Genomic DNA, 23694 nt, shown 5'->3' with positions numbered 1-23694 from the left:
AACACCCACCCTGCTCAGCCAGAGCCAGGCTGCCTTCCCTTCCTTTCCCAGAGTTCACAGCTGCTTTTCTCTCTGTGGAGCTCGGGAACTGCAGCCTTGTCTTTGGGTTACTAAAAGGTGGAGGCTTTCTGCTCTCATCGTGGCCTGGGTGTGAAATATTATAGATTATCTCCTCGTGGCACTGCTTTTACCAGCAGTAATTCCAGGTATTTGAAGAAAGGGAGTGATTCTGGGGGGTGATGCAGGACGGGACCTGGATGTTCCTGGAATCCTGCACTTCAACGTTAGGTGAGCACTTTGGTTTAGTATTCATGAGGCCTTTAAGGAGGTGACAAGTTCCTGTTTGCTTTTCTCTGTGAGAAAGCTATGAACAATGCACAGGTGAGGTTTTTTCCCTCTTGGTGCGCGGCACCGAACCTCCCAGTGGCCCAAGGTGAAACCCTCCCCTGCCCGCCCAGTGTGCCCTGTTCCCAGTGCCACCTCAAGCCAGCAGCTCTCATCAGACACCCCTCTCTTGTCACAGCCATAAAACCTCCCCCAAGACCAGCCGGAGGCCCCTCCTAAGCTGCAGCCGCTTTGCTGGCACGAGCCGGTTAAAATAAGTGCACCCAGAAATCACTTGGGGCAGTTTCTAAAAAAACCTCATTAAAACCAGAACTGTGTTAGCAACACAAACATCCAGGTCAGACAAACTGCTGCGAAAACTGTTGTATTGAAAATTCTCAGCTCTTTCCAATAGCACATCAGCTTCTTCGCTCCACCCTGTGGATGCGCAGCCGTCCCCCGCGCCGGTCATCGGTCCTGGAGCGGGACTGACCCTCATTCCCATACAGCCACATCACCGACTTTAGCACAAATAGAAATGACGGCGAGGAGCGGGGAGGAATTAAAAACCTGCCTCCAGACAGAGCTATCGCTGCCGATAACGCGAGGGCTGGCTTTTTCTGCTCCTATTGCTCGGCAGCGTTCCGTACCTCGCAATCCAGGTGACCGTCCCTTGGAGGTAAGAGAATCATACAAGAGGTGTTAACAAGTTTAGGTTAATGCGAGCAAATAATGGGAGTTACAGGCCGACCGCGAAACATGCACAGCAAAGATGATCTGAACGAGGGCTGCTCGGTGGCGAGCGGAGCAGCAAACCGATGCCGACTGGTTAAAAGCAGTTTCCTCAGAGGGCAATTCCATAGGAATTCTGGCTGCATAGATGGTGGAGGGAGACGCCGACGAAGCAAGTGCCCGTCCAGGACGATCGCTAGTGCGAGTTCTGGTGTAGCATGTTCTGCAGGGTTTTGTGGTTCTGCAGAGCGGCCACCACGTCCTCGTAGAGCGCGTTGACGCTGACGCACACGGGCTGGCGCTGCAGCTCCGTCAGCTTGCAGGCGGCCAGGGTGCAGAGGACGCAGAGCAGCGCGAGCAGCAGCACCCGCAGCACCGACCGCGACCACGAGGACTTGTGCCGGGGCGGCTGGGCGGGACGGGAGCTGGAGGTGGGCTCTGCAACGAGAATGTTTATGACACAGAGAATGTGAGAAATGAATCAAATACCTTTAACGGTCCGTGTTCCGAAATGGAGCTGTTCAGGTCAGGTGCTTCAGCCTGCCTGCAGTTCTTTTGTCATGAGTTTTCATCACTTGAATGTGATTGATAAGTAGATGCGCAGGATTTAACTATTTAGTGTGAAAACTTTAAGATTTTGTTCCATGGGCATCGGTGAAAAGGGTGCAAAGCACCTCTGCATTGCACAGGGTCTGGTTTTGCATGTATGGTTCAGTACACAAAAAATGAGGAAGGAGTTCTCCTGCGGGACAGCTGAAGAACTCTCTGGCTCTTGCAGTTTGTCAGGAGCAAAGCACAGCAGCAGAGCTTACTGGAACTCCTACACATTCCCTCCCTGCCTCCCCCACCTTGCAGTACCTGGGCTGCATAAAAGCACATCTAGCAGCACTGAAAGGGGATGAGATGGAGTCTGACGCAATCCCACCCCCAGGGGACGTTACTTACTTCGGGTTTGTGCTGTTTCTTTTTTAGTTTTCTTCTCCATCTCCTGTTTTGCAGCTTTCTGAGCATCGTACTCCCGCCTCCTGCGCTCCTTTTCTTCTGCCTTCTCGCGCTTCCTCAGTTCTCTCTCTTGAGCCTCCTTTGCTCGCTGTTCTGCTTCACGTTTCTTCTCCATTTCTGGGGATTAATAAGAAGGGGTTTTTTTCCTTACTTAATGTAAAGGATTTTCATTGCTTTCTTCCCTCTTACGTGGTTATTGGGTCCCAATTGGAATGAGGAAACAAATCAAATAACTATCATAGAATCACAGAATGGTTTGGGTTGGAAGGGACCTCAAAGTCCACCCAGTCCCCACCCTGCCCTGGGCAGGGACACCTCCCACTGGATCAGGGGCTCCAAGCCCCATCCAGCCTGGCCTTGGACCCCCCCAGGGATGGGGCAGCCACCCCTGCTCTGGGCAGCCTGGGCCAGGGCCTCCCCACCCTCACAGGAAAACATTTCTTACTCATATCTCGCCTCAGTCTCCCCTCTTTCAGCTCAAAACTGTTCCCCTTGTCCTGTCCCTGCCCTCCCTGATCAAGAGCCCCTCCCCAGCTTTCCTGGCAGCTGCTCTAAGGTCTCCCTGGAGCCTCCTCCAGGCTGATCAACCCCAACTCTCTCAGCCTGTCCTTGTACGGGAGGTTCTCCAGCCTTTGGATCATCTCCGTGGCCTCCTCTGGACTCATTCCAACAGCTCCATGTCCTCTTTTATCTGTGGGTTGTTTCTTCAAAATTACATACCTTGCATTTCACTCCCTTGGGGTTAGGCTTCCCTTAAAATAAATCCCGTGCTCTTCTGTATTTTTATAGGTAACCTATCGTACATCCCATCTGGAGATGCAGCTATTATTCAGGTAAGCAGTCCCAGTTATCCCCCACTGTCTTTCTCCCTCCAGCCTTTCTACTGCTGCCTGAGTCCTCAGGACTTTGAGAGTTAGGGAGTTTGAGAGTTTTTGGATGGCGATGGGTGTGTTTGGGTGCCTAAGGGAGACAGCGTGCGAGGGCTCCGAGCGCTCACCTCGCTCTGCCTGGAGCTTCCGCTGCCGCTGTCGGTCCTGCTCGGACTGGATGGCTCTCATGTGCTGCAGCACCTGCAAGGTCCAAGAAAACACCTCAAGGGCTCCGCGGGAGGCTGGCGGCACGGCCAGTTCAGGAGGGAACAGGGGAGTGTAGGTGAGGATGGTCAGTTGGGGCTGATCGCCAGCCCCGACTTATCCCAACTCCGAAGAGCACTCGCACCCTCCCACATCAATCTTTGCAGTTAGAAACGGAGCTTTCCGTTAAAAACCAAACATGCCATGCTGGTGTGAGCTGGTATGGAGGGACACAGAACGCTTGTGTTGATGTGAGCCCATAGTTTGCCTGAGCATCTCCAGAGATTTCTGTGCTCTGGACCGTAAGGCTAAACGTGGATTATTTTGGCTGATTCTGCCTCTGTTTTTTGGCACCCAGCAGTTAGTCTGCTCCTGATTCCCCTAATAGAAGAACCCGACTGTGCTCCAGCTCTCCAATCCTCTCCACAGCCTCTCTTGGACTCCTCAACTCACTACAGAGCTCTGAGGGAGGGACGAGGGCAGTGCTGGCCCCAGACTGAGAGAGGAGAGCCCTGCTCAGCCCCGGGTCCCCTCTCCACACGCACGGCGGCACAGGATTCAGTGCAGCAAACCTGCACCTGGCTGGCTGAAGGAGCTTCAAATTCTGCAGCAGCCACCCTGCTTGCTGAGCAAAACGAGGGGGAAGCACTGCCAGCAAAGCCGAGTGAGGGGGAAAAAGCATAAAAGTGGATTCCTTACCTTGACAGCTGCCTGTTTACACTGCTTCTCATCCAGACAGTCTCCTGCTACCTTAGCCAGGACAGGATCCAGGGGATTGTCCTTCAGATCCAGCCACTTCAGGTTCTGCAGGAAGGGACGACAAAGGGGAGGCTGTGAGAGCACAGTCCTGCGATTCTTTAAGGGATCGCAAGCAGGAGCAAAGAACTACTCTGTTGTTACATGAATGAAACAGCTACGGGAGAGAAGCAGGTAGCTTGAGATGCTTTCAAGAGGTGGGAGACGATTCCCCCTGCGCTGTGGTGCAGAGCCAGCGGGGTTTTGGAATGGGCGGTCAGCAGGATGGACGCTTTACTCGGAAAACCAACTTGAGAAAGATCACGAGACCCTGGGCAGCATCCCAAAGCTTTACGTAACCGCTCGGCAAACAGCGTTACCTTGAGCTGCGCGAAGCTGACCGGCAGGGTGACTAAACGGTTGTTGAGGAGGTCCAGGTGCTGCAGATTGACCAGGCGGCCAAAGTCCAAGGGCAGCTGCTGGAGACGGTTTTTGCTCAAATCCAGTTTCACCAGATGGGACAAACTGCAGAAATCCGACTAAAACCCAAACAGAAAAACAAGGGAAAGCCTGGTCAGCACCTTAGGGGAGGAACTCTGCAGGGAGTACACGGTGATAGCAGTGACAGCCTGCACCTTACGAGAGTCACAAATCAGAGAATTGTGGAATGGCTGGGGTCACAAAAGACCTCAAAGCCCATCCAGTCCCACCCCTGCCCTGGGCAGGGACACCTCCCACTGGATCAGGGGCTCCAAGCCCCATCCAGCCTGGCCTGGAACCCCTCCAGGGATGGGGCAGCCACCCCTGCTCTGGGCAGCCTGGGCCAGGGCCTCCCCACCCTCACAGCAAAACGTTTCTGAGCCAAGATATGAGTAAATCTCCCCTCTTTCAGCTCAAAACTGTTCCCTCTCATCGTTTCCCTGCCCTCCCTGATCCAGAGCCCCTCTCCAGTTCTCCTGGAGCCCCTTTCCGTAAGGGAAGCTGCTCTAAGGTCTCCCTGGAGCTTTCTCCTCTCCAGGCTGAATAATCCCAACTCTCCCAGCCTGTCCTTGCACAGGAGGTTCTCCAGCCCTTGGATTATCCCCATAGCGTCCTCTGCACTCCTAGCTACAAAGCTCTGAGGGAGGGAATTCCCTCTCCTCCTCTGATGGAGACAGAAAACACCCGACAGACAGACAGACGAGGTGATATAGGGGAACACAACAGAGACAGGGACCGGGAGCGGGTCTTGTCCCCACGGGGGGACCCCTGGGCTGGAGGATCCTTCACCCTCCCCCCAGTTTAACCCCCTCGGGCATGACCCGGTGCTGCCAGCGTGGCATCTCCCGTGTCCCCCCCGGACCCTCCCCAGCAGCCTCCCCCCCCGCAGGGCTCCCCAGCCCCTTACCGGCAGGGACACCAGGTTGTTGCAGGACAAATCCAGCACGGTGGCTTTCGGAAGAGCGGCCTGAGAGGGACACAAAGCAGCAAATCACCCTCGTGGCGCTGCCGCCGCCTCCCCCCCCGCTGCCACGGCGGCTCCAGCCCCTGCGCTCTCGTCCACGTCAGCGGGTCCGGCCCCCTGAGCTCACCCCTCGCGTCTGGGCTGAGATTTTGCGTCTAAAAGCAGCGTTTTCCCCCAAACCGGGGGCCGGCGGGGCGCAAACCCCCCTGCCCGAGGCGATTTGGGTCCCTGCGGGCTGGGGAACAAACGCACCCGGCGCATCCAGCCCCGCACAGCGCATCGGACACCCCCTCGGGCTGCTTCTCCTCCCGCATCTGCCCCCTCTTATTCGCATCTGCCCCCCCCCCCCCCCATCCTGCAGCACATCTGGCTCCCTGCCCACATCTGGCTCCCCGCGGCGCATCTGGCCCCCCACCCCCCGGCCACCGCTGGCTCCCCGCAGCACCTCCCCCCGCCCCCCCCCGTCCCCGCTCACCAGGTCCCGCACGGGCACCTCGCTGAGCCCGCACAGGCTCAGGTCCAGCTCGTTCCCGTCCAGCTTGTCCCGCAGGCTCAGCGCCCGCCCGCCCCGCGCCATGGCCGCCCCGGGCCCGCCCCGCCACCAGCGCCCCCTGCCGGCCCCGCGGGGAACCGCGCCCCGCACCGCGCCGGGACCCCCGCACCGGGACCCCCGCAGAGCATCGGGACCCGCACCGGGACAGGGACCCCGCGCCGGGACCCCAGCACCGGGACCCCCACCGGGACAGGGTCCCCGCGCCAGGACCCCAGCACCGGGACCCCCACCGGGACAGGGACCCCCGCACCGGGACAGGGACCCGCATCGGGACCCCCGCACCGGGACAGGGACCCCGCACCGGGACCCGCACCGGGACAGGGACCCCCGCACCGGGACAGGGACCCGCATCGGGACCCCCGCCCCGGGACCGGGACCCGCCCCGGGACCCGCCCCGGGGCCCCCGCACCTGGACCCCCGCAGAGCACCGGGACCCCCGCACCGGGACAGGGACCTCCGCACCGGGACCCCCGCAGAGCACCGGCACCCGCACCGGGACAGGGACCCTCACCGGGACAGGGACCCGCACCGGGACCCCCACAGAGCACCGGGACAGGGACCCGCACCGGGACCCCCGCAGAGCACCGGGACCCCCACAGAGCACCGGGACAGGGACCCTCACCGGGACCCCCGCAGAGCACCGGGACCCCCACAGAGCACCGGGACAGGGACCCGCACCGGGACCCCCGCAGAGCACCGGGACCCGCACCGGGACCCCCGCAGAGCACCAGGACAGAGACCCGCACCGGGACCCCCGCACCGGGACCCCCGCACCGGGACCCCCGCAGAGCACTGGGACAGGGACCCGCACCCGCACCAGGACCCCCCCACAGAGCATCGGGACCCCCACCAGGACCCCCCAGCATCACACCAGGACTCACATCGGGACCGGGAACTCCACCAGGACCTGCACCGGGACCCCCGCAGAGCAACGGGACCCACACCAGCACAGCCTGGTACGTTTTGATAGGAACAGTTGGACTCGATGATCCGGTGGGTCTCTTCCAACCTGGTTATTCTATGATTCTGTGATTCTATGACTGGTACAGCCCGGGGCACAGGTACCGGTACCAATATCAACACAGCCCAGCACCAGTACTGGTACCAGTATCAACACAGCCCAGCTTGGGGCACGGGCACAGCCTGGCGCAGCCTGGCACGACCCACCAGCCCTGCCCAATACCGGCCCCGGTACCGGCCCAGCCTGGCCCCACGCGTGGGTGCCCTTTACGCTGGTCGTTTCACACCATCGCACCCAAACCCAGCTGCTTAACAACCAATAATCCCAATACGAACCCACGTGGAGCAACCGATACCTTGTGTTACACCCACAGATACCAGGCTTCGGGCTCCCTGCAGGCGAATCCCCTCTTGCTGGACCCTCACACTGAGACGTCTCCTCAGGGAGGAACGTGCAATATTCCCGTGTTGATCCAAAGGCTCCGGTGCAGGCGCTGCCTCGTCTGGACTGACCCGCTGAGGAGAAAGCCCGTGAGCGAGAAGGAGCTGGGGCAGCGCCAGGTGGGAATGACCTGGGAATGGGATCACAGCGAGCACTGGCCTTGAATTCCCTGACCCCACGAATCACAGTGCATGGGACCTCGTGAAGGTGTTCAGCCACCTCAGCACGTCCTCACCAAGGGTGCTTTGGGGAGTCTGGGGGTTCCCAGGAGGTCTCTTCCAACTCTTGGAGACCTGCGCTAGCTCAGCCCAGAGGGAACCGAGACCACAAGGGTCTCTGAACACCTCGAAACAGCAAAAGAGGATCCTGCCTGTGGTTCATGCGTCCTCATCCAGGAGGTTAGAGAAGCTTCACAGAGCAGGCTCTTGTCCTGCCAAAGGGGAGCTGGAATTACGGAGCCCTCCTTTGCAAAAAGAGAGGTTTGAGTTGAGCGAATCCTCTCCGGTCCCTCAGCTTCCCAAAACACAGCTTGGAGAGTGAGGAGTGGCCAGAGCAGGACCTGCTCCAGGGGCAGGTGGGGACAGTGTCCCATTGCCAGGCCTCCTGCACGGAGGGACCCATGGGACTCGCCCTCCCTGTGCACAGTCCTGCTCCCAAGGGCAAATCCTGGGGGCCTGGGGGCCTGGGAAGCCCCTCTGCACGGCTCGAAGGGCCTTGGTCCGTGCGGGGTGACAAAACAGCAGCCACCGCTTCTGGGCTTGGGGTTCATGTGAGTCCAAGAGCCTTTGCTCTCAGCCAAAGGACACGAGGGTACGAATCGGCTCCAAACCCGACCTGCTCGTTTGTCATTACTCTGAAGGCAGATTTAAAGCCCTTAATGAGGAGGAAATGCTGCCTCATGCGATGGCGGATGGAGCGTGACTGGCTCAGGTGCCTCCGCTTTGACAATCTCGAGGGAACGTCCCCTCGTGTCAAGGTCACGTCGAGTTCTGCGTAATTCTTGGTTTAATCCCTAACCAGGATTCACCCCCCGGGCTGATGATCGGCACGTGGAGAGATCAAACTGGAAGTCAGCTTTATTTTTATTTGTTGAAGACTTTTGGATCACAGAGGGGTTTTTCTCCCCGTGGTTACACAATGCCAAGAGCACCGCGGTGCTGCTGCAGCGCAGGATAACTGCTCTGGGCTGGGCTGGAATGGAGAACGGACAAACCGCTGGCCACGAGTGTCCTGCAGCCTGTCCCATCGCCTGCAGAAAAGCCTCATCTCGCCTAGGGGATGATTTCCGCGGGACTGATGTTAAACTGAGCTCCTGTGCTCGCCTGCAAAGGCTTCAAACTCACCCAAGATGGACAAACCACATCACGGGGTGCATTGCGTGTTCTGCAAGGAGATGGGAGCAGGAACCGCTGAGGGAAGCAGGATGAGCGCTCTCAATCCAGCCCTGGATGAAGGATCCTCACTGTGACCCTGGGGACACAAGGCACCCACACAGCCAGGGCTGGAGGCATCCCCAGACCCTCTGCCCTCCCTCGCCTTCTGCCCCTCTGCGGCCACAGCTGATTTTTCACATTTCAAAGCCACAACTCTCCCTTTCCCTGACCAAAGAAGACACTGTCGCCACTGCCACCAAACAAACTCCTGGGGATCCAGCTGCACACTGGGGAGAACCCTTCCTGCTCCGATGTATCCGACACTGGGACGCTTCTCGCGGTCCGTGTTCCCCCACGCCGCTGCGAGGGGCCCATCTGTGGCTTCGCTGGATGCGTTACGCCTGTTCCGAGGGCAGCACCCACATTCTTGTTCCTCAGTAGCAGCGTGTGCGATGTGGTACGGCCAGGCTGCGTCTAGACACGCCAACGCCACCTTCCAGCTGGGGTCACCAGCCCCTCGCACAGCCCAGAACCCCCAGTCCTTCTCACAGCCCAGCACCCCCAGTCCCTCTCACAGCCCAGCACCCTCAGCCCCTCTCACAGCCCAGCACCCTCAGCCCAGCACCCCAGCCCCTCGCACAGCCCAGCACCCCCAGCCCCTCGCACAGCCCAGCACCCCCAGCCCCTCGCACAGCCCAGCACCCCATCCTCCTCACCCACATGATATTAAAAAGACAGGGCTCGTTTGCTGGGATGAGATTGATACTCCAGCCCTTAATGAGGATTAATTGGCTTTTGGCCACTGCCGCAGGCATCGATCATTTTACAGCGGGGACAACTCCTGTGCCCCCTTTTCTCCTCCAGCATCGCGCTGGGTGCCCCTCGGGGTGCCGCCTGGGGGGTCGCAGCCACCCCGGCTCCGGAGCCTCCTGGGGGATGGGATAAATCCTTAAGGGGAGGCAGCCGGGGAGCAGCTAGCGACTCGGGGAGCGGCTGGAGGGGAGCGGGGAGAGCGGCACCGGGGGCCTCGCTACGAAGTCTGGGGGGAGGGAGGGAGGGAAGGGCCGGGGCTGGGAAGAAAAAGGGTGATGGGGGGTTGGAAAAGAAGAGAGAGGAGAGAGAGGGGAGAAGGGGGTGGGGGGAAAGGGGGGAGAAGGGGATGGAGGTGGAGGAGGGGGAGATGGGGATGGAAAGAAAGCAGGAGATGGGGATGGGGGTAAAGGGGGAAGATGGGGATAGGGAGAATGGGGGGATGAGGGGATGGAGAGAAAGGGGGAAGATGGGGACGGAGGAAAAGGGGGGAGACGGGGATGGGGAGAATGGGGGGATATGGGGATGGGGGTGAAGGAGGGAGACGGGGATGGAGGGGAGTGCGGAGGTGGAGGGACGTGTGCGGGGCCAGAAAGGAACGTGGGGTTGGAGGGAGGAGGGGGATAAGAGGATGGAGGAAGCGGGGATGCAGGGTCGGAGGGGTTGGGGCGATGCGGGGCCGGAGGAGGGGCCGGGTCAGGATCCCGGGGGGCGGGTCCCCCCCTCCCCTCGCTCCGGCCTCCCGGGGCGGGGCCGCCCTAAGCTGGCGCCGCCCCCGGTCTCTGGCGGGTCCGGGTCCCGGTGCGGTCCCGGTGCGGTCCCGGTGCCCGCAGCCATGGCCGCGGCGCGGCTCGCAGCGCTGCCCCTGCGGGGCCTGCGGGCGGCGGGAGGGCGGCGGGGGGGGCCCGCGGGCAGGTACCGGAGGGGATGGGGGAGAGGGGGGGGCGGGGGGAGAGGGGAGGGGGGGGGAGAGGGGATGGGGATAGGGGGAAAGAGGGGGAGAGGGGGGATGAGGATGGGGGAAGAGGGGGAGAGGGTTGGGGGGGAGAGAGGGGATGGGGGAGAGAGGGGATGGGGGGACAGGGGGAGAGGGGATGGGGGGATGGGGGAGAGAGGGGGTGAGGGGATGGGGGAGAGAGGGGGTGAGGGGATGGGGGGATGGGGGGGAGAGAGGGGATGGGGGATGGGGGAGAGAGAGGGGATGGGGGATGGGGGGATGGGGGGAGAGAGAGGGGGAGAGGGGATGGGGGAGAGAGGGGGGGTGAGGGGATGGGGGAGAGAGGGGGGGTGAGGGGATGGGGGAAAGGGGGTGCGGATGGGGGGAGAGAGGGGGAGAGGGGATGGGGGGAGAGAGGGGATGGGGGAGAGAGGGGATGGGGGGACAGGGGGAGAGGGGATGGGGGGATGGGGGGAGAGAGGGGGGAGAGGGGATGGGTTTAGAGGGGATGGGGGAGAGAGGGGATGGAGATGGGGGGATGGGAGGAGAGGGGATGGGGGAGAGAGGGGATGGGGATGGGGGATGGGGGGAGAGAGAGGGGGAGAGGGGATGGGGGAGAGGGGATGGGGGAGAGGGGATGGAGATGGGGGGATGGGGGGGAGAGGGTATGGGGGAGAGAGGGGATGGGGATGGGGGGACGGGGGGAGAGGGGATGGGGGGATGGGGGGAGAGAGAGGGGGAGAGGGGATGGGGGGAGAGGGGATGGGGGGAAAGGGGATGGGGATGGGGGAAAGAGGGGGAGAGGGGATGGGGGAAAGGGAGAGAGGTGATGGAGGAGGGGAGAGGGGTTGAGGGTGGGGGAAAGAGTGGGAGAGGGGATGGGGTTGTGGGGGGAAAGGGAGAGAGTGGATGGGGGAGGGAGGAAGAGGGATGGTGGAGAGGAGATGGGGAAGGAGGGATGGGTCCGGAAGGGATGGACAGAGGGGCTCGCGGAGAGAGGAGAAGGGATGGGAAGAGAGGGGACGGGGATGGGGTCCAGAGGGGATGGGGGGAGAGGGTTTGGGGAGGGAGGAGAAGGGATGGGGAGAGAGGGGATGGGATGAGGGCGGATGGGGTCCAGAGCGGGTGGGTGGAGGAGGAGGGATGGGGTCTGGAGGAGCTCAGGGATGGAATGAGGAGGAATGGGGCTCCAGAGGGGAAGGGGGATAAAGGAGGAGGGCAGAGGGAAGAAGGGCTGGGGGTCCAGAGGGGCTGTGGGGAATGGGGTGGGGGGCTGTGGGCAGAAGGGATGGGAGGAGACAGAAGAGGAAGAGGGGATGAGGAGTGACAGGGGACCGTGGGGCTATAGGGAATGGGGGGCTATAGGGGGCTGTGGGGACAGGGGATAGGGGTCTCTTGGCTCCCCTAAAACCCCTCCAAAGAGGCAGAAGATGGGCTGCATTCCCTGGATCTGCCCTCCACCCCCAGCCTGGGAGGTGACCAGGAGCAGGGACGAGCCCCGCACAGCGTGTGGATGGATAGGAACTCGTGCTCAGGGCTGGACCTCCTTTGTGCAGCAGCTCCATCCTGACTGCAGTGACCAGAACCGTGTCCAACAGCTTCCCCCTCCTCCTGCAGGAGGGGGGGTGGTGGGACATTGGGGTGCCAGCAGGTCCAGGGCACCGAGGAGCTCTGCAGTTTGGGGGTGTCAGACCGGTTCTTTGCTTTGCTTTCCTTCAACACTGCCTCTTGCAGCAAGTTCATGGGGAAAGAGCGACAGGAAAGCATCTAGTTTTGGGAAAGGCTTTGAGTGATTAGTTGATATTCAGAGCCCAAAGCTCACTGTGAGGTCTAGCTTCCAGGGAGCAGCTCCCCAGGAACCGGGGGAGCAGCCCTTGGTCTTCCACACGCGGGATCTGGATGTTCCTTTTCAGCTGGGTCGAGAGGAGGAGTGAGGATGAGTGTGGCTGGAGCCACGATGGCGATCTTGGAATCCGTTCTTGGGAAATGGGATTGGAAGGGAAACACGGGAAAGAGTTCCCTGCAGTTTGGACTCCAGCCCGGAGCCGTGAGTGAGGCCGAGGGGCAGGACCACAAAGAGTTGGGAGAAAAAGGCAGCGTATTCAGAGGATTACACTCTTACTAGTAACGTTAGAAAGCAGTTTATTACATTGTGCTTTGAGGGTTAAGCAGGATTTGTCCCTCTGGCAGGGAAAGTGAGGAGGGGAGAGAGGGGAAAGCAACCAGAAATTTGGACTGAAAGCCCTGGGAATCTGGTCCCTCTTCAAACCAAATCAAACAAAAGAAAGCAATCCAAACCTGGTTAACTCTTTAGTCCACAGGGTTGCTTTAAAGAGTAAAGAAGAGGTCAGGACAAGGCAGAGCAGGGCTAACTTCCAGCACCCTTTTGTTGTGTTAAATGAAAGACCCCAAAGCTCTTGCTTTTGGGGAGAAGCTCCTGGTGGACATCCATGAGCTGGGGACCCAGGAACCTCTCGGAGAATGAACTCTGCAGCCAGGACAGTCCCGAGCCCTGGGAGGGCAGGGAATTTCATCCCGGGGCGAGGGCGATGGCACCACAGGTCAGGTCGATGCCCTTCGCTGGTGGGACAGGAGGTGACGCTGGGGCCTCTGCCTTGCCTTCCTCCCCCATCCCTTCTCATACTTTCTACAGAGACTTGCTGAAGGGTTAAAAGTGAAAAATGGAGCTGTTTATCTTATATCAACAACTATAAAACGTTGGGGCTGTCAGCGATAGGTACAAAGAGCTCCCGGGATGGAGCCCTGGGTTCAGTCTGGCTGGTGCCGCTGGCAGGAGCGCTCGGGGCTGCGGCTGCTCGCGGCCTTTCCCAGGAGCAGAGGGGGCTGATCGTGTTCAGGGTCTCTGCTGTCTCTCTGGTTGCTCTGCTGAACTCTGGGGTTAGGGAGTTTTGCTGCAGCGGCTGAGCTCGGGCTGTTTGCTGCTGGAATGTGGTGCCAGGAGCAGCGTTTGATGGTCTGCGCTGAGACCCAAGGGCAGGAAGGGCTTTATTTGCTCCCCGACAGCAGGGAGGTAAGAGCTGCTCTAATTAATATCAGACCACTGATCGTGTTTCATCTCCAGCGGTACCAGGTGCTTCTTAGGGGGAGGTGGGGGGCGAGTTGCTTGTTTTCTGTATCATAGATGAACAAAAAGATTACTTTAAAATCCTTTGGACCCATTCTTCATCATGGTCTCTATACGTTCTTTCAGAGCAGAGACATCCACTTGCCGTTGGCTACAGGCAGGAGGGAGACTGACCCTGTGTTGTTTCCAGCATGATGCTGATAATGAACGTTATCCTTGTTCCTTCTGTTTTCGACCCCTAGTGCTTCCAGCAGCCTCCTGTGTCCTATCCCACACTTTCCCCTCTTGCCATCGCCTGGAGGTACGCGATACAGAAATGCTGCGGCACAGAGAGCGCGAGACCGGGATTCAGGGAGCTCGAACGAGATGACACCTATGAATTTTGTTTTCCTTAATGTGTTTGAGGAAACCGTGTGGGCAGGCACTTTGAGAAGAGTGGGTGACTCCAGGTTACAAGCAGGTGTCTTGGGTCTTAATTTTGAAGCTGCTGATGCTTTCATTTGGAGGTGTGAATGCTCGAGCCCTTTGAGGGGTAGCTCTGTGCATCCCTGTGCTGTGAGGGGAACCAGCAGTGTTTCACAGTGTTTTGGAGGGCAGGGCTTTATAAAGAGATGTTATTGCTCCCTGATGCTCTTCCAGCCCCGTGTTCGGGGGTAGGGAGGAGGCTGTAGCCGTGAGGACTGGGGCTGGAGCTGGTGTTTGGCTCTGGCTTTGCACCCTCTTGCATTTAGTGTGAAAATCTGGTTCCCGTGAGGTCACTGAACGAGATTAAGACCAGAAAGCCTGGTCTGCCCAGGGCTCTGCCAAGACATGACAGTGTGAAATATCACCCTTTTCACCAGCAGTGCAGGGTTGTGCAAGCCCCTCTAGAAGGCTGAATGCAGGCAGCGGGAGATGTTTCGGCTGCACAGTTTGGATTTTGAGTGGGTTTTCTCACAATCTGAGTTTTGTAATCGCTTTTCCTCCCCTCTCTTCTTGTGGTGGGGTTTCGGTTTGTGTTTTTTCAATCACGCGGTAGAACAATGTGCTGGACGGAGCTCTTCCTTCATTAGTTCCTCAGGCGGTGTCCCCAGAGGGCCCGTGCTGGCTCTGAAATGCTCCCCGTGACCCCGTGGATGGTGCTCGGGGAAAGTGCCCTGTGCAAGGCGAGTGGGATGGAGCAGGGGGCTCTCGCTGTGCCTCAGCTGGCACAGAACAGCGGAGCGTGCAGGGATGGGCTTTGCTGGAACTTGAGGCGACTTGGCTCTAGGGTGATGTGGGGGTTCTTGTCTCCGTTCAACACTTCTGCAAACAGCCTGTGGTTTCCTGCTCTGCCTGTGCAAGCAGCTGGAGCTGAGCCTACCCTACGGCGATGGAGCAGGGGCTTCTCCGCTTGCCGTTTCCAGCGAGTGGCTGTGTCAGGGCTACAGTGGCTTCTCCTGCTTTCCCAGGAGCGTTCCTCCTTCCCTTGGCTTAGGGAGAGCTTTCCCATCCTTTGTTTTATACAACCTATATGTATAAAGGCGTTTCTTCTGCAGAGCTTGCTTTCATCTCTTGCTTTATCTACGTGTTTGCGCAGGAGCTTTCAAACAATAAAAGAGTTGAGTTTCACGCTCATCCTCCTCCTCAGGCAGCCCGCGGCGTGAGTTGCCCAAGAGCTCTCCGAGGAGGGAGCAGAGGTCGAGCGGAGCCTGTGGAAGTTGCATAACCCTCCTCTGCCCAGAAGCAGAAGGGAAAGGCTGTTCATGCTGCTCTCAGAGCAAAACTCCCCCTAGAAGATCAAATCTTTTACTGAACCTCACCCCAGAGAGGAATTAACCGCATGCTTCTCGTGTTTCTTTCATGGTTGACAGCACCGAGTCTTTGCAGAATATTAATCCCATAACACAAAGGGGGAAATTGAGCTTGGGCTGATCCATTTTTGTCTTTAGAGCATTAAAACCTAAGCAATTCTGCTTTTCTTTTGCAGTGCCCTGCACACGGGGGTGCCCTCTGCCTCCCACAAGGTGACCAGCAGCTACGTCCAGGGGCCTGTGGACGTTCCCCTTCTCTCCAAAACCATGGGCCAGTGCCTGGAGGAGACAGCTGAGCGGTTTCCCGACCGCGACGCCTTGGTCTTCTGCCGAGACGGGGTTCGGAAGACGTTTGCTCAGTTCAAAGAGGAGGTGAGTGCCTGGTGCGCCCCTCCAAGAGCCCCGGTGGAGGGGTAGCGGCCACAGCCGGTGTGAGGGAGAGATGGAAAATGGTTTCAAACCTCACAGCTGAGCTGAGCAATGTCCTGTGCGGATTTTCATCCTGGCCCTAAGCAGAAGGCAATAGCACCGGCACGCAGAAGGGCGCGTGCTGCCTTCATCCTCCTTGGAGGCTCGAGATCAAAGAGAAGGCAGCGCGTGTAAAATGCTTGTGAATATCCCAGAATGAGCTCTTGTACTTAACAAATCACATGGGGAGATAATTTTTATGGGCTGAGTTATGGAGGTTTTCTGCGTTGGAGGAGGCGGCAGAGCTTGTGTGGGTCCCTCTGTCAGAGGTTCTGCGCGTGTGGAGGATTTTAGACCAAGCACAAAGGCAGCAGAGCAGAGTCAAGGCCTTGGTTTCTCAATATTGTATGCAAAACACTTGTGTGGGTGCATCTATGCATGTGTATTCTGAATGGACTTGCAATATTTCAACTACCGGGAAAGCTTCTATTAAGTGGATTCTATGATCTTGGATAGGAAAAAATTGTTTGGGGTTTTCCAGATTTACCAGCATTTTGGTTGCATCCCTTCAGATAAACAAGATCTGCTGTGCTCAACCCTCCTTTTAAAAAGCAGGCTGTGACTTGGAACTGAATCGGATCACATCTGTTCCTCAGAGTCATAGATCCTGCAGGGCAGGTGTCGTAAATTCAGTAGAGAACACAGCAAAGACTCCGCAAGCTTTCCTGAATAGCTCAGAGTATTGGTACATGCATCTGCACACCTGAAACAGGCTTGCCATCCTACAGAATAAATGATCATGTTTGTATGGGAACTATTGAATGCCTGCCTGGGGGACAGGAGCTGTGGTTTTGGTTCCTGAAATCATGTTAATGAGGATATGAGGAACCCCAGACTGAGCAAAAATCCCTTGGTACAGTTGTTCTCACGTGAGTCCTTTCAGAAGGGAGTGATGTTCTGGAACGGAGGCTGATCCAGAGTGGTAGATCAGCCCAGCACACGCATAAGGCTTAGTCCTAAATTGAGTTGACGAGGAGCTGGTTGCTAAACGGTTTGGGCAAGAATTATTTGCAACTATTTGTCCACAACTGCCTATGTTAGCATCCTTCCTGCCTTGTTGTGTTGTCCTGTGCTTGTTTTTTTGATGCTTCCAGTCAGCCTGCTCGGCAGGGCTGCTCGGTGCCTCAGGAGGTGCCACCGCAGCAGGTAGCAGAGCCGTGTCCTGTCCGATTTCTGATGATGCTTTTCCTCCAGGAAGCAGCGCCTGGAGTCAAGAGCCCCCTGTGTGACCTCAGGCTCATCTTGTGCTTTGCAGGTGGACCGAGCGGCAGCCGGGCTCCTGGCTCTCGGCCTGAAGAAGGGCGACCGGCTGGGGATGTGGGGTCCCAATAAATACGAGTGGGTTCTCATGCAGTTTGCCACTGCTCAGGCAGGGATCATCCTGGTAAGACGTTTGCTGTGTCTGGGCTTTTAGCAGTTTGTTGGGATGGGGAGTGGAGACGAAGAAGCGCTGGGAGATACTGGAGAGTAAGGTGTGTCTCTTTTCCCATGCTCTTACCCAGTGCCTTGGCTGTAACCAAACCCAGCGTTTAAACAGGATCTGTGCAGCCCTCTGCATCCTTGTCCTCCCCGGGGTAGGAAAGCAGCCTGCAGAGGAAGGAGCAACAAGGAATGGGCTGCTGGGAACTGCCTCACAGCGGCCGATGATAGACCTTGTGTTTGCCTAGAGGATCATTTTCCAGTGACACTATTGTCCTAAAGTCACCAGCTATTCAGATCCCTCCTAAACAGGAGCTGTATTGCTTCATGGTGCAAACGCTCACTAAAAAATGGAGCCTAAGTTGTTTATCCCTAAAAGCCAAGTTTCATTGGAGAGGGTGACCTGGCACCTTGACTAAAACGTGTCTGGTTTAGGCAGTGCATGGTAGCCAGGGCTGCTCTGAACCTCCTGGTCCACTTTCTTCATCGTGGTCCCTCCCGGTGCCTGCTAGCAACAGGGTGTGTGAGCTCGGCTCAGTGTGAACTTAACGTGAACACAACTCCAGTGGCCGATGCTGCTTCTGGGGAGCTGGACAGGAGAAAGCTGCTGCATTCATGGTTCTCTGTTAAGAAACCTGACTCGCTCTTGAATTCTGATTCTTGGGTTCAGTAGATCGAATGTCTATCTGGGAGACAGGAGGTCTAGTTTTAGTTCCTGAAGCTCTATTGTGATTATGACCTTGCATAAATCTCTTCTGATTGTTTGTGGTTTTTTTTTCCCATGCAAACACAGGATTCAGCTTATTTTTCTAGTGAATGTGAAATCTGTGTAGTGGGGAGCTCTTGGTTCTGTGTGTTAGAGAGGCTTTGAACTTTTCTGTTGGAATACATGTTAGTGAAGAGGGTTTTCAAGGCAAGGATAACTCTAACCAACCTTCTTGTTTCTCCCTGTTAAGGTATCTGTGAATCCAGCCTACCAGGCCCTGGAGCTGGAGTTTGTCATCAGGAAGGTTTGTATGGTGCTTGCTGGTGATGCGAGTTGATTCATTGTGAGTTCACACGCATGCAGCGATCCCTTAAAGGGGATCGTGGGGACAGGGTGCAGGTGAGCTGCTGGTCTAGCACTTCACAGAATCACAGAACGGTTTGGGGTCAGAAGGGACCTCAAATCCCATCCAGTCCCACCCCTGCTACGGGCAGGGACACCTCCCATGGATCAGGGGCTCCAAGCTCCATCCAGCCTGGCCTTGAGCCCCTCTGCTGTCAGTGTTTATGTGATGGATCCTTTGAAGAAGGAGCTGCTGCCATCCAGCTTCAGACCAACTGAGAGATGCCCAGGAGACCCTTATCTCATGCAGCATCTGCCCTGCAAGCTCCTCTCCTCCTGTAGCACCTGTTCTGTGAACCTAATTCAACCAGAATACCAGTTTGAAGGAAGTATTAGTAAAAAGTTACAGAGGCCCAGGACATCCCAGAATAGGCACAGTCCCCTGGCTTCCGAGCAGGCTGTTCCAGAAAATGGAGCAGATGTTTGTCTTCCCTTCTGACAAACCCCAGGGGGCACTTCCAGATGATTTATTGGCTTAGCCTTGGTCTCCTTATTTCACAGACCTTGGGAAAATAATGAAACCAGCCGAGTAAATGATTTATATAAATAGTTTATTTGACAAGAATGCATTTTTTGGAAGATGAAAGTAGTTTGAATATCTGGGTCAAATTCAGCAAATCTTTGCTGGAAAAGTAATAGAAATTCTTGGGTAATTAAGGCACTTTGTTTCAGAATTGTGAGGATGTAGTTGAAGGAAAAATGTTTTAATTTTCAAAATAGCTCACCCTTTAAAAAGAGGTGGAAAAACTTTATGAACCAGAACACCTTAAAAGCCCCACGGTGCAATCTTGCCTTGACCTGGCAACTGCTCTTTGTCACGTCCTGAACATCAGCCTGATGTGGCTTCTCCTGAGTTTTTTCTCCTTTTGCAGGTTGGCTGCAAGGCGCTGGTGTTTCCCACTCAATTTAAAACGCAGCAGTACTATGAGATTCTAAAGCAGTCGTGTCCTGAGCTAGAACAGTCCAGTCCAGGGGGAATAAAGAGCAAAAGGTGAGTTAGGAACTTGTGGTGTCTTTGGTCTGACACAGCTGTGTCCTGTGCTGTGTCCTCTCAGCTGCTCAGCTCAGGCTCTACCAGAAGGACCTGCCTGGGGTCTCATCTGAAGAGAACAGCTTTGGCTGTCCTGGATGTTTGCCCTGGCCAGTTTTCTCCTTGCTCTGCTATTGCTGATTGTATATTTTTTTTTTTTACCCAGGCTACCTGACTTATCTGTTGTCATCACGTTGGACTCCAAGCTGCCTGGCACCTTCCACATGGATGAGGTGATGGATGCTGGGGACAGCGGCCACGTGAAGCAGTTAAGAGCCGTGCAGCAGACCCTCTCCTGCAATGAGCCCATCAACATCCAGTTCACTTCAGTAGGTGCCGCTGCCCACTCCGTGCGGGTGGTTGGGTTCCTCGATGGGGACGTTAGGAAATGTGGGCGATGCTGAGCAACCCTATTTCCTTTGCCTTCAGCCCTCTGAGGCCAAGCCCTGGTTCCATCTTCTGCTGTGGGATGGAGGAAATATTCCAGCAGTTCTCCTTGATTCTTCCATTCTTAGAATCAAAGAGTGATGTGGGTTGGAAGGGACCTCAAAGCCCATCCAGTCCCACCTCTGCCGTGAACAAAGACACCTCCCATGGGATCAGGGGCTCCAAACCCTATCCAGCTGGCCTTGAACCCTTCCAGGGATGGGGCAGCCACCCCTGCTCTGGGCAACCTGTTCCAGGGCCTCCTCACCCTCACAGCAAAACATTTCTCTCTAAGATCTCATCTCACTCTCCCCTCTTTCAGCTGAAAACCGCTCCCCCTTTCCTGTAGGCAGCCCTTTCTCCAAGGCTGGTGGGGATGGGAAAGGTACCAGGTGAATCCTGTCCAACTGAAGCTGAACCAGTTTGGTTTTTTTTTTTTTTGGGTTTGGGATTAAGATGCTGTTAAAGAAGAAAATAAAGTTTCCCAGGGCTGAATGGAGAAAGGAGTGCAAGGTCACCCCAGAATCCACCAGGGAAATCACCCCTGCGAGCACACGTAGCTCGTCCTCAGAGGTGGTGGCGTCCTTGCAGCATGCTCTGTGTCTTTCAGGGGACAACGGGGAGCCCCAAGGGAGCCACCCTCTCTCACAGGAACATTGTGAACAACGCCAACCTCATCGGTCTGAGGCTGGGGATCACGGAGCAGGTGGGTCTGGGTGGGGATGGACCTTGGGGTGGTCTCCACGGCTGCAGAGCCCGCGTGCGTGGGAGTGCTGGCACTTAGCAGCAGGGCAGGATGTTTTGCTGCAAAGGGCACTGAGGGATGCTCATGCGTAACAGTTTCCGTTTCATTGATGTTTCCTTATAGTTTCATGTGAATCTTTTTTGGGGAGGGGGGAAAGATGCCTTTTTATGGGGGAAAAATTGTGAAATTAATCACTTTTCACTTTGGTGAATACTGATAGCAACAGAATCATAGAAGCATTAAGGTTGGAAAAGACCTCTGAGATCACCCAGTCCAACCGTCAGCCCAACACTCGGTGTGTTACCTTTAAATCCTGTTGAATGAAGCTTTAATTTATTTTGCACTGCTTCATTTCATGTCTCCAGCCTTGTTCCTCCTATCAGGAGCCAACCTTTCTATTTGCAGTTCCTTTTAAAAATGGTTAAAGGCCAGTGCTTTCTTTTGAAGTTCTGAAGCTGCTACTCCTAACACGACAGCATCGATCCAGATAAAAGCCTGGTTGTTTGAATCCATCTGCAGAGCCTTTGGTGGTTTTAAAACCAAAATAGAATTAATTACATGTGCGAAGTCTTGAGTGCTTTGTGCCTGCTGTGGCACCTCTGCTCTGCTCTCCTGGCATGAAATAATGTGTAGGCAACACCAGGCTAAAAATTCCAGCAAAGAGAAGACATTGCAGAATTACAGAATGATGTTTTCACGTTCAAAGCTGCCCAAACTGATTTTTATTAAGGGTAGGAAGCACCAGCATCGTGTTTCCACGTAATGGAACGTGGATGGTTGTCAGACTTCCAGCAAGGTCTCAGCGAATCAGGGAGAGCCTCTCTGTTCAGATCTTTGCTTTTCAGCCATCAGGGGCTGGAAGGTGTCCCCCCCTCACCCCTGTCTTTGCCTTGTTCCCAGTTCCACCGCGTGGCCGTGCCCGCGCCCCTCTATCACTGCCTGGCCTCGGTGGGGGGCTGCATGGTGATGGCCGTGCACGGCTCCTCCTGCATCTTCTCGTCGCCGAGCTTCGAGGGGAAGGCGGCTCTGGAGGCCGTGGCACGAGAGAAGTGAGTTTGTCTGAGTCTTCCTACAGAGGCGTTTGTTGCCTCACGGTGATGCTTTCTTTCCTTGTGCCACCTGCCCGGCTGTTCCTCGTGCTCTTCCATCCCATAGTGTGCACCAGCAAACCTGCCTCTCGCATACTTGCACAGGCTCTCCAGGAGCCTAAAATCCTGCCTTTTCAGCTGCACTTGGGCACTTGTCACGCTTGATCCCTCAGGAACTTCAGGGCTTTGGCTGGAGACTGTAGTGGTGTCTTGGTGTAGTTTTATACCAAGGTTGCCCCAAGCCCCATCCAACCTCCCTTCAACCCCTCCAGGGATGGGGCAGCTGCTCTGGGCAACCTGAACAAGGGCCTCCCCACCCTCACAGCAAAACGTTTCTTCCTCATATCTCATCTCAATCTCCCCTCTTTCAGCTCAAAACCTTTTCTCTCCCCTTTCTGAAGGTGCTGCTTTCTACACGGCACACCAACTATGTTCATAGACATGCTCTCCCAGCCAGACTTTGACTCCTACGACCTATCGACTCTTCGGGGAGGTAGGTCCGACAGCTCAAATGGAAAAATCCCAGGAAACTGGACATCACTGGTTCCCTGCTTGGAGACTGTATTAAGATTTGTGAGCAAATGGCTTTTCTGGAAGGAAGAGTTCATGAGTTGCATGAGCTTTGTGTTTCACTGTTAATTTGGTGTTATGTTTCCTTTCCTTGAGGTTTCATAGAATCACAGAAAGGTTTGGGTCAGAGCCCCATGCAGCCTGGCCTTGAACCCCTCCAGAGATGGGGCAGCCACCCCTGCTCTGGGCAGCCTGGGCCAGGGCCTCCCCACCCTCACAGCAAAACATTTCTCCTAAGATCTCATCTCACTTTCCCCTCTTTTAGCTCAAAACTGTTCCCTTCATCCTATCCCTGCCCTCCCTGATCAAGAGCCCCTCCCCAGCTCTCCTGGAGCCCCTTTCAGTCCTGGAAGCTTCTCTAAGGTCTCCCTGGAGCCTTTTCTTCTCCAGGCTGAGCAGCCCCAATTCTCCAGCCTCTCCTTGCATGCATTAAGTTCTTCCACCACAAAGCAGACTGGAGAAGGACCTTTCTGTTCATCCGCTGTGGTGGGGAGCTGGGGAGCCTGGTTCTGCTCCCTCCCCATCTCACCAGCCACCACCATGTGGCAGCAGATGCTTTGCCTGCTTCAGGCTGCTGCAGCCCTTAAAGCAGAGCTGTGATTTCTGACCTAAAGTTCCCTGCTTGTTTTTGAAATCATCCATCCGATTACTGGAGAGGGGGTGATACCGTGTGCCGGAGCTTCCACTCTGGGCGCAGGCAGCCTGGGAAACGGCTGAGCCGAAACAGGGAGCCCACCAGCCTTTTTGGGGCAGGAACAGCACTGGAGCATAAAGAAACATTTAAACAGATTCCCTAGTTGCCTCTGCTGTGTGAAAAATGATCCTGACCCATCTCATTCCCCACCAAAGCCCAGATTTTTGGCTCTGTCATCCTACAATGAAAATCTGCCTCCTCCCCAAGGGGCTGCTCAGTGCAAGGCAGGGGAAAGAGTTTTTGGTTTTGTGATTGATGGGAGCGTTTGTCCTGCTAAAATACTGAGCCTCTTTCTGCTCAGAGTCTTTCCTTTTTGGGAGCTGCAGCTTAGACTGTGTTTGTGCTCTAGAGTTTATTTTCTTAACAAGTGAGCTCTGCCAACCGTTAATTCATTCAGACAAACTGGCCTTGCTGCAGCCTTTGCTTCTAGAGTAACTGGTTCCTGTATCCATAAAAATAGAACGTATTTTGACATGAACCGGTGTATCCCAAAGGTCTTGCCAGCTTTTAAATCCGGGAGTGCAGAGCCTTCTGGGGGGCAGCTCCCGAGAGTAAATAGATGTGTTCCAAGATGATAATTTTTAACTCTTTCTTCCAGGAGTCATTGCAGGTTCTCCTGTCCCCCCAGAGATCATGAAGATGGTCATGACCAGGATGCACATGCCAGAGATCGTGGTGAGTCCTGGTGGCTGTGACTGGAGCTACGGGGGGAGGTGGGTTGGTGACAGCCTGAGGTCCAGTGGTACCTGGTGCTGCCGGAGCCGCTGGGATCAGGTGCGATGGGGCCGTGGGCTTGAGGCCAGGGAGAGGTGCTGGGAGGAGGGTGGAGGGGGCTTCTGCCTGGGGAGGACGCTTTCTAAGAAGAGAAGGCATCGCGTTTAGTGTAATAAGCTGAACCTGTGGT

General features: G+C 56.3%; 2 protein-coding genes across 3 annotated transcripts in view; one reads left to right on the top strand and one right to left on the bottom strand.

Annotated features, from left to right (window-relative positions):
* Positions 1 to 693: 693 nt before the first annotated feature.
* LRRC59 (leucine rich repeat containing 59) lies at positions 694 to 5901 on the bottom strand. Its single transcript, XM_069872694.1, has 7 exons — positions 5786 to 5901; positions 5254 to 5313; positions 4247 to 4405; positions 3831 to 3935; positions 3056 to 3128; positions 2002 to 2175; positions 694 to 1494 (listed from the first exon to the last, which is right to left on the bottom strand). The coding sequence occupies exons 1-7, from the start codon at positions 5885 to 5887 to the stop codon at positions 1253 to 1255; spliced, it is 915 nt and encodes a 304-aa protein (XP_069728795.1). The 5' UTR covers positions 5888 to 5901; the 3' UTR covers positions 694 to 1252.
* A 4382-nt stretch (positions 5902 to 10283) lies between these two features.
* Positions 10284 to 23694, top strand: part of ACSF2 (acyl-CoA synthetase family member 2) — a 33153-nt gene continuing 19742 nt past the window's right edge. The window contains exons 1-10 of one of the 2 annotated variants that reach the window (XM_069872667.1): positions 10284 to 10363; positions 15419 to 15614; positions 16966 to 17094; positions 18086 to 18139; positions 19110 to 19228; positions 19434 to 19596; positions 20304 to 20399; positions 21339 to 21487; positions 21928 to 22019; positions 23389 to 23465. In XM_069872667.1, coding sequence (XP_069728768.1) covers positions 10284 to 10363; positions 15419 to 15614; positions 16966 to 17094; positions 18086 to 18139; positions 19110 to 19228; positions 19434 to 19596; positions 20304 to 20399; positions 21339 to 21487; positions 21928 to 22019; positions 23389 to 23465 — 1155 coding nt within the window. Of the gene's footprint in view, positions 10364 to 13849; positions 13882 to 15418; positions 15615 to 16965; positions 17095 to 18085; positions 18140 to 19109; positions 19229 to 19433; positions 19597 to 20303; positions 20400 to 21338; positions 21488 to 21927; positions 22020 to 23388; positions 23466 to 23694 lie in introns of those variants that run through there. The other variant, XM_069872668.1, reaches the window with a different exon arrangement.

The sequence above is a fragment of the Phaenicophaeus curvirostris genome, chromosome 19, assembly GCF_032191515.1.
Source record: "Phaenicophaeus curvirostris isolate KB17595 chromosome 19, BPBGC_Pcur_1.0, whole genome shotgun sequence".
In the NCBI taxonomy this organism is placed as follows: domain Eukaryota; kingdom Metazoa; phylum Chordata; class Aves; order Cuculiformes; family Cuculidae; genus Phaenicophaeus; species Phaenicophaeus curvirostris.
Note: the sequence above shows the minus strand (reverse complement) of the source record. Positions and strands in the feature narration are given on the sequence as shown.

What these genes read in the sequence shown, in the direction of transcription:
- LRRC59 (XM_069872694.1), bottom strand. Translation starts at nt 5,887, where the DNA reads ATGGCGCGGGGCGGGCGGGCGCTGAGCCTGCGGGACAAGCTGGACGGG. An exon ending in ACAACCTGGTGTCCCTGCCG is followed by an intron (nt 4,406 to 5,253) that starts GTAAGGGGCTGG and finishes TTTGGGTTTTAG; the next exon opens with TCGGATTTCTGCAGTTTGTC. An exon ending in GAAGCTCCAGGCAGAGCGAG is followed by an intron (nt 2,176 to 3,055) that starts GTGAGCGCTCGG and finishes ATTAATCCCCAG; the next exon opens with AAATGGAGAAGAAACGTGAA.